A 16,390-nucleotide genomic window follows, 5' to 3' on the forward strand; every position below is an offset into this window, starting at 1 on the left:
CGAATTGGAGAGAATGATGAGGGGAAGACCAAGATTCAGCTCCAGAAGCTTTTTCTCCATACATAGGTTGATATAGCCACAGAAGATGAGCGAATGGGCTAGATCTGATTCATGACGATCGAGATACTGTATACCTACTCCGTACTGGAAACCCCGCATCAATCGGGGACAGCTGTATGGACGATTGTGGCCTGGCTGACGAGGAGATTGAGGGATGGAGAGGATATATATAAAGCGGAGGTAGATAGCTTACATTGCTTGATTCCTGTCTTCTCGTCGTGTTGATCTTCAGTTTTCCATCCATGATCTCTTATTAAAAGTGAAAGTTCGATCTGTTTCTCAGAAGCTTGGATCAAAACCATGGCAACAGCAGCAACAATCCCCCCTCAACCCCAACCAACGCAGACACAACCCCCCCAGGAATCACAACCACAACCACAACTGCCAGCGGACAGCGAACTCCAACGCCCAAATGCGGCGCAGATTCAGCTCAATTCCTTCGTCTTCCCGGCCCTCCCGCCGGAGGCGGCCTCGCTGCGGGCGCTGACGCTGACCTGCGATATCAAGCCGACGGTGTACTCGGATCTCCTGGAGACGGACGTGCGCAAGGCGGAGGCCAAGGCCAGGGAGGAAGCGAAGAAAGCTTCCTCCAGCAATGACAAGAAGGATGAGGAGAAGGCAGTGGCGACGACGGCCAGTAGCAGTCGTCCCAGTGGCGATGATGAAGACGAGCAGCAGCTCAACTTCCCAAAGAACCTCGAGAGCCTCACCCTGGAGCTCTTCTCGCTGGGTTACGCGCCGTCGTTCCTGACCCGGTTTCTCGAACGGCTCGACCGCGGGCTCGAGTCGCTGACGCTGTACAGCCAACTCTTTGACGGCGTAAGCGACGCCTCGCGGCGGGATGCCAGCGAGTTCGGCTACCGGATATTGACGGGCGAGTACCCCCGCAAGAAGAAAGTACCGGCGCTGAAGGAGCTGCATGTGCTGGACACGTTTTTCCGGCGGGGGTTCGTCGCGGGGCTCGGGAGGGTGCTCGAGGAGCTGCACGAGCAACGGACGAATCCTTCCAAGCCACTGTCCGAGGAAGAGAAGAAGCGCATCTCCGGCCTGAGGTTCCTCGAGGTCAGCTACACGTACCGCGGCCACTCGGACCGCAAGTTCCTCGATCATGTGCCGGGGGATGAGCTGCCGTGTATGCTGGTGCCGTCGCTGATTGCGGCGTCGTTTAGTCTATCAGCGCCGCCCAACACCAAGTCTTCCCCGGATGATAAGGACGGTGTGCCCGATGACCCGGCCGATGTGGACGAGAATGGCGTGCTGATCCCCGGCCGCAAGCCCGAGGGAATCATCCCGTTGCCTGTGGACAACAAGGGTGTCGGGATCCTCCTCCGCAAGCTCACTGCTGCCACCGACGCGGACGACGAGGTCGTCGTCAAGCAAAAGGATCCTGACGAGGCCAACAAGGACGCATTGCCGGAACCGGGATCGGGCCCCGGCCCGCGCGACCTCCGCATGTTGGACGTCACGCTCTACACTCTTAAACCGGAGCAGCTGGCGCGCGTCGTCGAGGCGCAAAAGGATCTCGCCGTCCTGGGCGCCAGCGTGCTCGTCAGCGCAAAGGACGTCGAGGCCGCCAAGAAGGAGCTTTTGCATGTGCTCCGCAATGGCAAGGTGCTGGAGGTTGTCGAAATTGTCGGTGTCCCGGGTGACATTGGTGATCAAGAGGTAAACCCTCCTCCCTCCTATTCACATCCAAAAGAGTGCTGGTACTAAGGGATGTAAAAATAGTCGTCAGTGTCGGAATCCGCAGAACGCCTACGCGCCGTTTTCCCAACTGCAGATGACCTCTCGCAGCTGTCAACGCATCTGCCCAAGCTGGAGTCGTTCAAGATGACCATCTTACGAGCGGCGAGCTTCGGCTCCGTGGACTGGACTCGCTCCAGTGAAGGGAAATGGGAAGGGGGATTGATCAAGCCGTAGATTCTCAAACTCATTAATCAAATGTCATTTGTACACAATGAAACGACTTCTTAAACTGCCTAAGTAGGAGTACTGAGTTGTTCTCAAGACTCAAGACTTCTTCTTCGCCTGTAATCGCGTCTCAATATCCGCCGCCCACAATGCCGCACCCACGGTATTCGTAAACGAAAACACCAACGACGCCAACGGGATCATTTCCAACGCGAACGCGGCGACCCCAAAACTAGTTGGTGCCCAGCCATCATCATTAAGCATACTACTTTATGTGGAATCCTCACCAAGCTTTGGTAGAACTCACCTCGTATACCTCGCCCGATTCCCCTCCACCCACTCCCCCCTCTCTTTAACCCCCCACCTTTTCAACTGGAAATACCTCTCATGCAACGCCGGCCCAGTCTTCCTCCCTTGCATCGTCACAAACACCACCGACCCCACAACGGGCACAAAGTTCAACGGCAAATACAACAACCATCTCACCAGCGAGGACGGCAGATCCGTCATCAACGACAACCATCCACCCTTTAGAGGCATCTTTCCAATCACCCGCCCGAGTTTGGACATGGGGTCATCGTCGTTGTTGCCACCGCTGCCTGCCCGGAGAAGAAGACGACCATCAGCGACCAAACTTTCCTGGCCCTTGCAGATGAGTGTCGCGTCAAAGACGTCGAGCTGCGCGGCGTCGAGTCGGAACAAGTACCGGGCGAGGGCTGTCGTCAGCGCGGCACTCTCGCTGAGGACGAGCAAGGCGGCGGAAATGGGCGCGAGAAATGGGCCGGAGGTGAGAGCCAAAACCGCCATCTGCGGGACGTAGGTGAAGAAGAAGAGCGCGGAGGTCACCCCCGCGCCGAGGGTGAGGGTTGGGAGGAGTCGAGAACGCAGTGGTTTCCAGAGGCTACGGTGGGTGAGGAAGTAGATGATGCCCTGCTTTCTCTTGTCAGTCCAGCTGAGTGAGGGTGAGAGAGAGGGTCTGGGTGCTCCGGACGTGAAACGGGTAAAAGTATGTGCCGGATCGAATGCCTTCCCCGGCCTCGCGTCTGATCTTACGCGCCTCATCGACGGCGATTGATTTGATTTTGTCTGCCATGATTGAGAGATGGTTTGTTTCGTCAACGGATAAGAAGCACATTGAGAGAGTAGTACTGTATTTCAGCCATTCTATCATCCTGGCCAATGACGTCATGAATGGAAAACCATCATCGTCAAGGTAAACAGATTAATTGAGTCGAGTGATACGATAGTATGCTTTGATAACATGCCTAGCATTGCCATTGCCATACCCAACGAGTGATAGTCATAAAAAGACCAAACTCCAGCCATTTCACCCAACGCCAGCCTACAGTAAAACCCATTATCTTTCGCTGTGACCAGTCAATTCAACTTTTTCAGGTCTATCTGGTTCGATCAGCGCGGCCCTGACGCCAGATCGTGTCCCCGCCGAGCGTTGAGATACCCAGCGGCGCGAGACTGTGCTGGTTGACGGATTGTGCCGAGGACGTCACGCTCGAACCCAGACGGTCATCGGCATGTGTTCCCGTCTCCAAATTCGATTCCTCTTCGTAGTCCCGTGCGGACCTGGCCGACCCGATCTCAGCCATCGTCCGATACTCCGCCTCTGAATCGCGTTCCGCCAGGGACCGTACAACATCTCCCTTGCAAATCGGACATGTCCGTCGACGGGTCGTCAGCCAAGGGGTACTGTTGATTCGTTAGTAATCCGTTAATCGAAAGAGGAAAAGCAATGTGGTAGACGTACATGCACTCCGCATGGAACTCGTGGCCGCACGGAAGACTCATGACTCTGCTCTGGCCATCAATGTACTCTTCCAGGCACACCACACACTCCACTTGTCGTCCAATGTATCTGCGTCGGTGGGAGCTGGACCCGCTCCTCTCCCCACTACACTGTGCGCGGCCTGCCGCCATGACTGACCCCGAGATGGTTTGTGACCGTCCTCGGAGTCGACCGGAAGAAGGAGCCTCCCGCGACGATCCCAAAAGAGGCGACGTAGGCGTCACAGCACCCGGGCTCGGTGGCGACCGCGGACTGCTCGGCCCGGTTGACGGTTGCGACGATATCGTGTGGTAAGTCCGAACCGGGAGCCGGTCCACGACCGACTTGGGCGCTCGCCAACGTCGTCGGCGAATCCGAGACCGTAGGAGAAGCAATGCATACACCACCGTCAACGTAACCAGGGGACTGATTACCAATACGAGAAGCGTATCGAAGAATGGACTTGCAGACATGCTCGTAGGTGTGATGGTCACCCATAGGCCTTCATGCGTCTCGGCAGTGGATGGGCCCGCGGCCGGTCGCTCCGGAACAGACACCACATGTGCCTGCCCGCGATTATGCGAGTCCGCATCGGCGTCATCGGGGCCCTCATCCTTCGATGCACCTGATCCAAACAGCTTCGCAAACCATCCCTCCTTCCGCGGCTCGGCCGTCGCAGACGAAGCAACCCGGCCATCTTGAGCGGCTTTGTTGGTATCATCGCTTGATTCGGTCACGTATTCACCGCTCCCCGGAACTATGCTGCCTCCGTCTAGACTAGTTTCCCTGTCCCGCCCCTCATTGTCCTTGGAATCAGAGTCGGAGCCAGATTCGATAGTGTCCCTTGAGGTGAGATCTGGGTCCCGCCCGTCATGTTCTCCAATCTCAAGGTCGTCTTCTTCGTCGGCTGTCTGTTTGTCTGCATTCTTGCCTCCCTTTCCGCCATCAACGTCTTGCGTATTTCCGCGGTTCGGCGCGCTCGAGGGTACGCTGGAGGCACGACTGCGGCGCTCCTCGTCCTCGAAATCATCTACAACAACCCAATCGAGGTTCCCACTACTGGGTGGGCGTCGACTATCTTCCGTCAAATACCATGGGTAGCCACTCTTGCCTCCTAATCCGAAAACGGAGAGGAATGTACGCATGAAACTGTTACCGGAGCTGCTGCTAACGGCATTGTTGGCATCGGGTCGTGCGCTGGTTGCCGCAGTGGAAGCCCCAGTCGACGTTACCGTAGCCTGCGCAGGTTGTTGGTTTTTGATGCCCAATTCCTTGGAGGCATGGCTCGTGCTCTCCTTCGCAGGCACGAGGGATGATAGCAGATGTGCCGTAGTATAGGACGTGAAGACAGCGGGAATGGTGACATTTGACGTGTCCCCACGAGCGTACATAGTTACCAAGCTGCCACCCTTGGTATTGTCTCCGACGATCACGCCGATACCTCCTCGACGCTGAACCCATAGAACTTTGTCTAGGAATCCGCAGCCACCGCGGCTCAGTAGCACGACTTTTCCGGCAATCTCAGCGCTCTCCTGCAGCGACTGAATATCCGCATGAGCAGATTGTCTACCGTCTCCGCGGTGGCCAGAGTCACCGGCAGAGAGTGACTGGAGAAGATGATCATCGGTCCCATCATCCGCCGAAGGGATAGAGTGGCTCTTCTTGCTCTCGGTAGTCGAGTCTGCAGCGGACCGGCGGCTGCGAGTTTGGCTGGAATCGGCTGAAATGTCGGAAGCGGATGATTTGGCATCCCCTTTTGCACTCGTTATCGGCTTTGACTGTCCCCTTTGGTCCCATCCCGGCACATCCGAGCAGCCTAGTTCACCCTCCATGTTCGCGGCGGCGCCACCTTGGAGAGCCTCGTCGCCGAACCCGCTCCCGATCCACAGCTGACCACTCAGCCCCTCGGGGGGCAACAAGGGGCCAAACGCGGCAGGTCTGGCTAAGAAGAAGGTCGAGTTGTCATCTGTGAGGCTAATAATTGCGGACGGCGGGAATAGAGAAGCCGGAGCATTGAAGGAGAACAGGGCGCGTGATCGACTCGACCGACCGGACCGTGAAGAATCGGCGTCCGACTCCCGGCTAGGTTGGGCGGTCACGAGTGACAAAAAGGTAAGGAATATCGGCAGGAAAATGAAGCAAAACAAGAGAACAACCAGCCTTGGTGGACGCATCGCGGTGAGCCGTACTTTGTCACTTGTTATCGTTCAGAATAGAGAGCTATGTCCAGAATCGAGCAAAAGGGGCTCGCTGGGACACAAACGCAAAGTGGGACATCGAGGAAGATGTCCAGGTCAAGGAATACCAGGGACTAGAGTGAACGGAGGAGGTACTACACAAAAAAGACAGGACGCTATTTGAAGAGGAAGCGATGAGGAATCTGACGATCCTCGAAAGAGCATTGTCAAGCTTGCCCTGTGATGGCAAAGACGAGGGGCCGGATCACGTGATAAATCTTGAGCCTGGGCTATCGAATCAGGCCATTGGATGGTAGGTAGTCGCCTGAGGCATCATTCATTCTATTCGAAAGTCGTAATTGTACTAGAGGGACGTAAGCATGGACTCTAGTGCTGACGTGGATTCTTCATTCGAGCTATTCAGATCTGATATTCTTGTTCCTGGCTTTAGCATGTGGTGTCCGGTGTCCTGGCTAGATGGCACCCAAGCTCGACAACAAGTACTCTACGAGTACGAAGTACTAAGGTAGTACTTTGTAAGAGTACTCTAACTTCCCTACAGTACTCCCATGTATGCGATTGCCGGGCGAAGTGCTACTTGCGAATACTTTGCTGGGAGGTAATTCAACATGATCTATCTGTGTTTTTGAGAATTGGCCAGCACTGCATTAGCCCGACGTGTGGGAACCCATTTCCCGAGCTGCATACATAGTACGCCATGAGGTCCCGCAACGATAACGATGACGATGGCGATGACGTCGACTTTCAAGCAAGTTACCTGAAAAGTAAATGTGGCTGGACACCAGAGATGTGGCTTGTCAGTTGCTCCGACAACTTTATAACTGCAGCTGTCAACGCTCAACACACCAGTCTCATTGTCATCACCATGACGCATGCCGTGCCGGCTCCAAACTGAATGATGAATGGTCCCCGCAGATTCCAGCTGATTGAACCATGGACGCTTCGAAGTCAGGTTTTGATGTTTCCAGGGGAAGCCATCATTGGATACAGCACAGATCCCTTGACCTCCTTTACACAGCAGATCGCAAGCTAGACCAGCGATGACAGGGGTTTGAGCTTTTGCGGTGATGTCATGGCTTCGACTGGAGGGCAGCGAAGATACTGAGATGTATATAAGACTCGTTGATCTGCCGTCAATGGATGATTCCTGACAGCAGAGATCCATCTGACTGAAGAACTAACGGAACTTTTTCATCACAGCATCACTTTCAACATTATCTATCATGACGAGCATACTGCACAAAGTCAAGGACGCTGTCACGTCCGACAAGCATCAGAAGCCGTCGCACTCGACCAACGCGGGCCCTCACGACTCGAACATTGCTAATAAGCTGGACCCCCGTGTGGACAGTGACCGTGGTACGCTGCTTTCTTGTTCAGATCACAGGTCTGATACTGACCGGGTTGACAGATAACCGAGCCGCTTCCGGAGGCGCTGGCGGCACGACCACTAGTGCTACTGGTGCGGCGTACGGCCACACTGGCACCACGGGCACTGCCCACGTCGGCCCTCATAGCTCCAATGTGGCCAACAATGCCGATCCCCGCGTCACCGGCGACCCCGGTCCCTACGGCACGGCGGGCGGCGTGACCGCCGGCGGGGCGCGAGACATCCCCTCCAGCAGCACCAACGCTGGTCCTCACGACTCCAACGTTGCTAACAAGCTCGACCCCCGTGTCGACTCTGACCGCGACAACCGCGCTCGTCACCAGGCGCTGGGCAGCGACCACGCGCCCACTGGGACCAGCTATGCCACGCCAGGCACCGGTCATGCCCAGCAGACAGCCGGGCCGCATAACTCGAATCTTGTCAACAAGCTTGATCCTCGCGTGGACTCGGACTTGGACAATAGCCGCACCGTCGGCAATGCCACTCGCTATTAAGTTTCTTGATTAATGTTTTTCTGTAATTATATCATGTTTCCTTCAGTACAGTGTATAAGTCCTGAACTGTGATTTACTCCCATTTTGCAAAGCTACCAATTTGATTCCCACGGACTGTTGTATGTAGGCCATTGGTAGAAGGCTCAGGGAAGGAGCTGCATTATTCCTTCCCGTCATGTGTCTAGCTATAGTGCCTAAGGAATCCAGACAAGCAAATCGCCTCTCCCAAGGGCCATGACCGGAGACAATACGGTAGATGCAAAAGCAACTAGAGAGATGTTAGCAAACTACCCAGAGGTCACGACGGACTGGTCCCGGAGCATTGGAGGACCAGCTCCGAGGTCATGCGAGATCAAAGAGCCAGCCATACAGACTCTGACCGAAAACACCGAGAGATGCCCTGAAGAAAGCACACGGCCAGGCGCAAGCATGGCGCAACAAGAGACTCCCGTTGTGCATCCATCAGTTTCCTCTTTGGGCTCCAGTTCAGAACGGTCAGGATCAGCGAAGTCGTTCACACGTTCACAAACTATTTCTGGCTCTACTCCATGCAGACGACCACCTCTCACTGTTTTGATCCCGAAACCGGACCCGCCACGCCCTCCTCCATTGTTGATTTATGATCAGCCGGTGTCCGGGGACAGCTCTTGGAGCTCTGCATCAGGACTGTCGAGCAGACTAAAGCAGCCGCCTGCACAATTGTCTACGGAGTCATCAACCTCTCTTCCTTGGACGACCACGGCAGATATGGCCGGCCACGGCCCTTCGCTCACCTCTCAGGCGAGAGCTGCCGAGCTGAGTGCTGCAGCCAAAGCCCGGCTCATGAACAGTAACCTGTACAATCAGAGCAATCTCTCAACGGCACAATCATTGTCCTTGGGAACTCTGTCAAGATTGCACCCGCGCAATACGGTTGCCAGGCCATGGAAGGCATTGGCAACAGGCTTTCCAGAATTCATAGACGAGCAGTCAGAGGCAGCCACCGGGGTATTCCAGCGTCCTCGTCGCCCTATCGATCGCTTTCACCCTTTATCTAATGATCTTTCGTCCTCCAAGCTGCCCGCATATTCCATGTCCAATGGCGCCGCGATGCAACCCATCAGCCCGTCGTACTACGGTTCTCCAGGGAAAGGACCATTTGGCGCAGTGAACACCCTCGATTACTTGCCAGGCAATCTGCAGGAGCAACTTAGCGTGACAAGCAATCCAGAAAAGCCCCAGATCGCGTACATAGGGCAGGATAGGTTCGGCACCATTCATGAAAACAGGCAGCAGAATGCGAGCCCAATGCCATCGGAGACCAATGGCATCAACTTGAAATACGCCAACATGCCAGCCGTTTCTGGCGGACAGCCTTTCCAAGTCTACCAGGGTCAGGCGCACGAGGGGTTGTCGACGTCGGCTGATTCCCGGTATACTCAGTCCCAGAAGGAAGGGCTTCTGCCTCAGACACCGGATGACAAACGACAGTCGATCTATGCGGCGCCGATACCTCGGGCCCTTGAACGGAACAAGAACAACACGGTGGTAGCGGCGTTTGCACGGCCCACGACAAAGGAGAGTGTACAGCCACTGTCGAGCAGTTCTGGATTGCTGCCGACGTATCTGAACGGGGAGCACAAGACATCCAAGTTGGACACGGGCAGCTGGAAACAAGATATCACCCCATACTTGAAGAAAGTGACAAAAGCGGACACCACCATTCAACAGCAGGGGGTGTTGGAAGATCCGTTCGCGCCAGAGTCTGCCGCTGGAAAGAAGGGCGCCGCGACAACACCGACTGTTGATGAACACGGAGTCTTTTCATCCGTGACCAGCCGCCTGCATGCCCTAGCACATGTGACTCCAGAGGCAAGCTATCGGGCCTTCCAGCGAGGACTCAAAGGCCTGCGCAAGCCGCACTACGTGCCTGAGATTGCGGGACTGACGGCCGCGGAGCAGGAGAAGACACAGGGGGCAAGCAAGGGCGTGCCACGGGCACCGCCGGGACTGCCCTATCCCGCGCCGCGGCGGCCCGTCTGGCAGTCCTCCAACGCAAATGTGGGCGAAGTGACCTGCAAGCGACTCATATCAGCGGACCAGTGGTATCACCGGCAGTAAACGGGCTTGTCTTCCTCAGCCGTACTATTAGTACTCGATAGTAGTTGATCCAAGACCTTATTCGTTAGATGACAAAATAGTACTATTTTGATGGTTTTACCAAGGAATTTGAAGTTTTGGTCTCACCCCGCAGGATCTACACCCCACCAGACAGGACCAGATCATGTGTATATAGGTAGGTAGCTACCTACCTAGAGTAAGGTATACACAACGGTCTACGTGCATTCTAGCAAGAAGAAGCCAATTGGATGGATAGTATGTATAGGATTCGATGACCGGCTCAAAAAAAATCATCATGATATCAGCGAGTTAATATCATACATCCGCATCCAATGGTCTCTCCGTCGATGAACCAACATCCATCAGTCAATAATAAAGCCCTGTACGATGATGGACTGCCGGAATCCACAAGCTTCACAAAGGGAAAAAACGAAGAGGATGAAGAATCAAAAAGAAAAGGGGCGGGTGCCAGATGTCGAGTTACATTCCCCAGGGGAGGGAACGGAGAGAGAGAGAGAGAGAGAGAGAGAGAGAGAGAGCGACAGAGAGAGAGAGAGAGAGAGAGAGAGAGAGAGAGAGAGAGAGAGAGAGAGAGAGAGAGAGAGAGAGAGAGAGAGAGAGAGAGAGAGAGAGAGAGAGAGAGAGAGAGAGAGAGAGAGAGAGAGAGAGAGAGAGAGAGAGAGAGAGAGAGAGAGAGAGAGAGAGAGAGAGAGAGAGAGAGAGAGAGAGAGAGAGAGAGAGAGAGAGAGAGAGAGAGAGAGAGAGAGAGAGAGAGAGAGAGAGAGAGAGAGAGAGAGAGAGAGAGAGAGAGAGAGAGAGAGAGAGAGAGAGAGAGAGAGAGAGAGAGAGAGAGAGAGAGAGAGAGAGAGAGAGAGAGAGAGAGAGAGAGAGAGAGAGAGAGAGAGAGAGAGAGAGAGAGAGAGAGAGAGAGAGAGAGAGAGAGAGAGAGAGAGAAAAAAAAAAAAAAAAGAGGACAGGAGGAAAGAGGATTGATTTGTTTGTTTTTACTCCTCCATCCGACCAAAGACACCGTCGTCGTCATCATTAACGTCGTGCGGCCGAGGCCCAAAGTCTACGTCCGCGTTGCGACGTTGTCTTGACTCGCGGTCTCGGTCTCGATAGTCGTCTTCGGCGTCGCCGTCACCCATTTTTACGTCCCGCTCGTCGGAGACGCGGTACGACAGCGACGGGTAAAGGGAGAAGGAGAAGGGGGAGCTTTGTAGGAAGGATTGGCCGAGGGATTGGCCGAGGTACTGTGCGGGGAGGGGAGGGACGGGAGGGACGTCGCTGTTGTTGTTGTTGTTGTCGACATTGCTGGTGAGGGAAGAAGGGATTTCCGAGACGGGTTTCGTGCGCGGCGTGCCAAAGTTACATAGCCGGATGGCAGCCGCCAGGTCCGCGTCTTCGGTGTTGTGGTCCGACTCCGCGGTGATTGCGGTCGACGGCCGGGTGTCGATGCTCGGTTGCCGATCGTACGTCGATGAGAAGGCCGGCGAGTGCAGCGGCCCGCTGTCAGCATACGAGCTCGATCCGATTGTTGATCGGAACGATTGCGACCGTGCGTATTTGCCGGCGGGGATCTCGTCATCGTCGTCATCCATGTCGGCGGTGGGCGGCGGTGTGGTCTCTGTCGAGCTGATCCCGTCGCGCATTTCCGTGGACGACGCTGCCGCGGAAGCCGACGAATTATCCGACTCGTCTTGCGTTTCGGCGAGACTCGACGACGATTTCTGGTTCATATTCACCAGAACAGACGCCGCTTCGAGCAATTGCACCTGCTGGTGCTTGGAGATCAAAAGTTTCGATGTAAACGCCCAGGCCGGATCATGTTCCCATCTGATGAATCGCCGGTTCGAGAAGAACACCACAAGTCAGCTGAGCTCCCACAGGACGCCGGGAAACATAGATGCCAACCCCCCACCTGTGCTTGAGCAGGCAGCTGCTGTGCTTATAACCCTTTCCACACTGTTCGCACCGCAGCTCTGTCGAAAAGCGCTTGCCCTGGACCAAGTGCGAACCCTCGCTGGCCCGACGGTTGCGGCTCCTGGTGCTGACGGGCTTGCTACTCACGGGTCGGGCGCCGTCGACCGCCGTGTGATCGTCAACGGAGCTGGGCGACGTCTTGCGGACGGCCGTCTCCGGACTGACAGAGGCATTGTTGACACTGCGGGAGAGGTACGACGTGAACCCCGACGGCGTCCCGACCGAAGAGGACTCGGCGGTGCCTTTCCGACCGCCCGCGCGACGGGAGACGGGGATCGCCGCGGTGGGCTCTTTGTCGTCAAGCGACGCGGCCACGGCGGCGGCATTGAGGGCGGTAGAGGAGGTCATGCTCTTCCGGCGCGTCACCCGGTGGTTCGCATTGGCGGCACCCAACGAGAGGGAGTGGGAATGATTTCGTACCCCGGCCTGGCGGACTGAGGGGCCGGACGGAGCCATGGGCCGCGACACGGAGGATTCCTATTCAACAAAGACCGCAATTAGCAGCCAATTTTTTCTTTTTCTCCCCCAGCATCCCAACACAACAAAACCGGGCGGTACCTTGAACGAAGCCATAGTTATTTCGTTCCTACCCTCAGTTCCGAGAACCTGTGCGGTCGGGTAGGACGAGCCGGTTCAATGACACAAAATCACGCACGATGACCGGAATTGCAAATTGCCGGAGAAAAGAACGAAGAGTCACGACTCTGGACGGAACAATGGGCGCTGAGAAGAACGTTCTAACCAGGAGACGGTTGGCGATCTTGAAGCGAGTCCGAAGTGGACGTGGAGGCGAGAGCTTGGGTGCCTGGGGCCACCAATGGATGACAAACCACCCTTGGGCGTGCGAAATGGGCCAATGAAACGTAGGATGGACGGCACGGAGAATTACTTAATGCGGGGAGACTAAGGCCAGGATGCATTATTTGATCACGAGAATCGATCATGGGTATGATTAAATAGTAGGTACCAAAGGTAGGTACTGTATTAGTATTAAGGTACATACCAAATGCATGGATGGATTTCCGATCGAAGATTGCTGGAGCTTAGTCTTTTCTTCTTTTTGCTTCCTTTTTTTTTTGATTTGTGGGTGTCGCAGGGTTCCTGAAGCACTGAATGCAAGCGAAACAATGCGAAATTCTGGGCGGGAGGATCCCAGATCCACCAATCATGCCACAATGAGATGGATAGATTTTAGGAATTGAGCGCTTAAAACAGTTGTTAGGTTATGAAAAAAAAAAAGTACCGCGGCAATGGTTATTTGTCCACGCCGCGCGGTAGACATTGCTTGAATGAGCAGATCCATGATCCTGTCTTTTTGGTCTCCAGGACTCATGCATGAATTCAAGTTCTCTGATAAGAAATAACTACATCGAGTCCACACCTCAACCGCTGCTTATGGGGATCCGAGAACAGCCCGCTAAGAATAGGCACTAAAAAAAGGCCACTAATCACTCTCAAAGCCGCTGGTCTCGGCTAGACCGTCCAGTGTGCAGTCCACTTTTGGAGATTCTTGCCTTAGGCTACCCCAGAATTGGATCATGGCTTGACCATTTCTAACATTCTTGTAAAAGGAGTACCTCCGTAACCTTTTCATAAGTCCTGTCCAAGGGCAGAAGACTGAAAGCAATGTCTCAGCAATTGTGTCATGCTGCGTCCACTGAAAGAGCTTTCTCGATCATCCAAGGACCTTCCCTGGAGCCGCCAACGCGGCCAAGGGTCCGACCGCCCAGGTCAGCTGACATGGCTGGCGCTGAGTCAGCACTCAGCCTGCCCGCCCGGGCCCCAGCCTGACGTCATGGCCGAAGCCACAGGTCCAGCGACGATAGGGGGAACTGTGGAGGATGGATACGGAATGGAGATGCCCTGTGATTGGCTGGTTGGGGGCTGCTTACATGATAGAGACGCATGAGGGAAGGCCAACTCATCTATGGATAAACGATGTATGCCAGGAAAAGTCAGAGAACAAGAAATTCAGGACTTGCGCTGCAATCATAGTCTGATATATCAAAAATTCGAAGCGACGCTGAGAACAACCATGAAAACTCAAAACACTCAAACAAGACGAAAAGAAAAAAGAAACCAACGCCAGGTCAGACAAGGCCTGAGGACTCCGATAACGCCATCCGCTTGACGACTCAGTTCAACGGCGGGCAGCTGCCAACAAAAATGATGGCCAGTGGCTCCCATGCTCATGACGCGGCCAGCACGCAGAGCAGCTCCTCCTCCAAGATGAACTTGCCCTCCTTGTACTTCTCGCTGGACTCGTAGGCCTTGTCGTATTTCCACCCCACAATCTCCTTGCACTGTCGACAGGAAATATCCCGGACGATATGCCGCCCCGTGGTCATGCTCCGCTCCACGGGCTCCGAGTGCGTGACGTTGACCACCTCGCTGAACAGGAACGCTTTCCCATGTTGGCCGCGGAAGTTCTATCGATCCCGACGAGGGGAAAGAAAAGAAAACCAGTTAGCAGACCCATTACATCAGGGATACCACAATTTTTTCTTTTTTTTTTTTCCGATAATGGAGGTCCCCGGCTCGAAATGGGATCAAACGAAACACTGGGACAGAACCGACTCACCCGACTGATAATGTCCTCGTAGTCAGCCAGATGAGTCTTGCACTGTCGGCAGCCAAAGATCCGGTTGGCGTTGAGGTAAACGTTGTAGGATAGCCCCATGTCGGGTCGCTGACGTTCCGGTAACGGATGTGCTCTTTGATGCTGGGGCAAGGGGATTCGAGATGACCCTGTGCTTATCTGCCTGGAGCGGTGGAGGTTACGATATGAAGAGATAAGGCTAGAGGGGCAGCGGTCAGGACGGTCAAGGACTCAAACGAACAGGACTGTTCAAGACTATTCAGAGGCAAAGGACAGCAACGAGACCAGGTTGAATGCAAATGTCCTTAAAATGCTTGAATCTAGACCAGGTCTCACGACGGGTGTGCCACTATGACTGCTGCTGATACCTAGCGGATGCGCGTTGGGAAACGGGGCCATGTGATCGGGTAGTCACGTGATGGGCATTCTGCAGGTTTCGCCGATGGACTCGAAATTTTGATTTTATTATTTTCCGCTGGACTCTTTGAGTTGAAACAAGTCGGGTTCTGTCAAGCGATTCATCACACAGCCATGTCTGAAGATGAAGGGAGAAAAAGCTCTGTACATAACAGATTGCTTCGATAGAAATAGCTGTCAATGCCAATTTGTTTCGAGTGAATTCCCAATGGATCCCACGTCCCAGCAGTCCCACGATCTGCCCGGCATGATTCTTCCATCTTCCGCCGCCGCCACCCCTCATCGACTCACACGAACAGGGAGGAGAGAGATTCAACCGGCATGCTGCATTCCCGGATCCGGTCGCTTCCCCGCAAACCCAAACCGCACTCAGACAACCGGCGAGAAGCCGACACAAGCCCCGCGGCCGACAGCTTGAATCCTGAGGCTCAAGAAGAAGAAGAGGAGGAGGAAGTTGAAGACCTCTTCGCGTCTTTTCTGCCCCATCTGCTGCCGGACGATGCGCCTTCTTTCCATGGCGACCCCGGCCAGCTGCTCCAGTATTTCTCTCCGCGATACGGAAGACTAGAGATTCTCGTCCCAAGCTATCCCGGCCAGAGCGATAGCCGCAATGAAGAAATCGCCGCGGGCCAACGCGCTCCCGGTGACGACAAACCGAGTCCCATCGAGGCCGGCAGACGCTTGTTTGCACATTTCCTGTGGAGCGCAGCCTTGGTGGTGGCGGAGGGGGTCGAGGATGCGGCGGCGAAAAAGTCCGGGAAGGAAATGTGGGATGTAGACGGGCAGACGGTGTTGGAATTGGGAGCCGGTATGCATCCTACTCGTCGGGGACGAATCGTACGTACCATGTCTCGAGTGTTGTTCTGACGGTTTGGTTCTCGACAGGCGCCGGTCTGCCGTCCATCATCAGCGCGCTCTCGGGTGCATCAAGGGTTACAATCACCGACCATCCATCGTCGCCGGCCCTGGCCGGCACCATCAACTACAACATCGCGCGCAACATCCCCGCAATCAACCGGGGGATAGTCTCTGTGCAGCCGCACGAATGGGGTGTTCTCGACGACGGATTTTCTCAAGCACATCGGGGTACCTTCTCCCGCATTATTGCCGCGGATTGTCTGTGGATGCCGGAGCAGCATGAGAACCTGGTCCGGACCATGCTCTGGTTCCTCCCGGAGGACCCGAGCAAGGGTAGGGTCTGGGTGGTGGCGGGATTCCACACCGGTCGAGCCATTGTCGCGGCGTTCTTCGAGACTGCGGTCAGACTGGGTCTGGCCATTGAGAGCATCTACGAGCGAGACGCGAACGCTAGCAGTGACCAGGAGGTTCGTCGTGACTGGACACCGGTCCGAGAGGGAGAAGGCGTGCATAACCGCGGACGGTGGTGTGTGATTGCGGTCTTGAAACGAGCTACATGTACATAGCCAATCCATTCTATACAAAACTTTATAGAGATAA

General features: G+C 55.0%; 8 protein-coding genes across 8 annotated transcripts; 4 read left to right on the forward strand and 4 right to left on the reverse strand.

Moving 5' to 3' along the window:
• Nucleotides 1–360: 360 nt before the first annotated feature.
• Nucleotides 361–1,980, forward strand: VTN31DRAFT_3934 (uncharacterized protein; the record flags this gene model as incomplete). Its single annotated transcript, XM_069404266.1, has 2 exons — nucleotides 361–1,725; nucleotides 1,789–1,980. The coding sequence occupies 2 exons, from the start codon at nucleotides 361–363 to the stop codon at nucleotides 1,978–1,980; spliced, it is 1,557 nt and encodes a 518-aa protein (XP_069261257.1).
• Nucleotides 1,981–3,368: 1,388 nt separating this feature from the next.
• VTN31DRAFT_3935 (uncharacterized protein) lies at nucleotides 3,369–5,925 on the reverse strand (the record flags this gene model as incomplete). The annotated part of the gene is made up of 2 exons (XM_069404267.1): nucleotides 3,369–3,675; nucleotides 3,734–5,925. 2 exons carry the CDS (start codon nucleotides 5,923–5,925, stop codon nucleotides 3,369–3,371), a joined length of 2,499 nt encoding a protein of 832 aa, XP_069261258.1.
• Nucleotides 5,926–6,562: 637 nt separating this feature from the next.
• On the reverse strand, nucleotides 6,563–7,114 carry VTN31DRAFT_3936 (uncharacterized protein; the record flags this gene model as incomplete). The annotated part of the gene is made up of 1 exon (XM_069404268.1): nucleotides 6,563–7,114. One exon carries the CDS (start codon nucleotides 7,112–7,114, stop codon nucleotides 6,563–6,565), a length of 552 nt encoding a protein of 183 aa, XP_069261259.1.
• A 58-nt stretch (nucleotides 7,115–7,172) lies between these two features.
• Nucleotides 7,173–7,833, forward strand: VTN31DRAFT_3937 (uncharacterized protein; the record flags this gene model as incomplete). Its single annotated transcript, XM_069404269.1, has 2 exons — nucleotides 7,173–7,308; nucleotides 7,361–7,833. The coding sequence occupies 2 exons, from the start codon at nucleotides 7,173–7,175 to the stop codon at nucleotides 7,831–7,833; spliced, it is 609 nt and encodes a 202-aa protein (XP_069261260.1).
• A 2,487-nt stretch (nucleotides 7,834–10,320) lies between these two features.
• VTN31DRAFT_3938 (uncharacterized protein) lies at nucleotides 10,321–10,926 on the forward strand (the record flags this gene model as incomplete). Its single annotated transcript, XM_069404270.1, has 1 exon — nucleotides 10,321–10,926. The coding sequence occupies one exon, from the start codon at nucleotides 10,321–10,323 to the stop codon at nucleotides 10,924–10,926; it is 606 nt and encodes a 201-aa protein (XP_069261261.1).
• An 11-nt stretch (nucleotides 10,927–10,937) lies between these two features.
• On the reverse strand, nucleotides 10,938–12,489 carry VTN31DRAFT_3939 (uncharacterized protein; the record flags this gene model as incomplete). The annotated part of the gene is made up of 3 exons (XM_069404271.1): nucleotides 10,938–11,769; nucleotides 11,855–12,393; nucleotides 12,475–12,489. 3 exons carry the CDS (start codon nucleotides 12,487–12,489, stop codon nucleotides 10,938–10,940), a joined length of 1,386 nt encoding a protein of 461 aa, XP_069261262.1.
• Nucleotides 12,490–14,105: 1,616 nt separating this feature from the next.
• VTN31DRAFT_3940 (uncharacterized protein) lies at nucleotides 14,106–14,596 on the reverse strand (the record flags this gene model as incomplete). The annotated part of the gene is made up of 2 exons (XM_069404273.1): nucleotides 14,106–14,345; nucleotides 14,498–14,596. The coding sequence occupies 2 exons, from the start codon at nucleotides 14,594–14,596 to the stop codon at nucleotides 14,106–14,108; spliced, it is 339 nt and encodes a 112-aa protein (XP_069261263.1).
• Nucleotides 14,597–15,253: 657 nt separating this feature from the next.
• On the forward strand, nucleotides 15,254–16,356 carry VTN31DRAFT_3941 (uncharacterized protein; the record flags this gene model as incomplete). Its single annotated transcript, XM_069404274.1, has 2 exons — nucleotides 15,254–15,740; nucleotides 15,818–16,356. The coding sequence occupies 2 exons, from the start codon at nucleotides 15,254–15,256 to the stop codon at nucleotides 16,354–16,356; spliced, it is 1,026 nt and encodes a 341-aa protein (XP_069261264.1).
• Between the last annotated feature and the right edge of the window lie 34 nt (nucleotides 16,357–16,390).

Source organism: Thermomyces dupontii (genome assembly GCF_041956625.1).
Source record: "Thermomyces dupontii strain NRRL 2155 unplaced genomic scaffold VTN31scaffold_3, whole genome shotgun sequence".
Lineage (NCBI taxonomy): Eukaryota > Fungi > Ascomycota > Eurotiomycetes > Eurotiales > Trichocomaceae > Thermomyces > Thermomyces dupontii.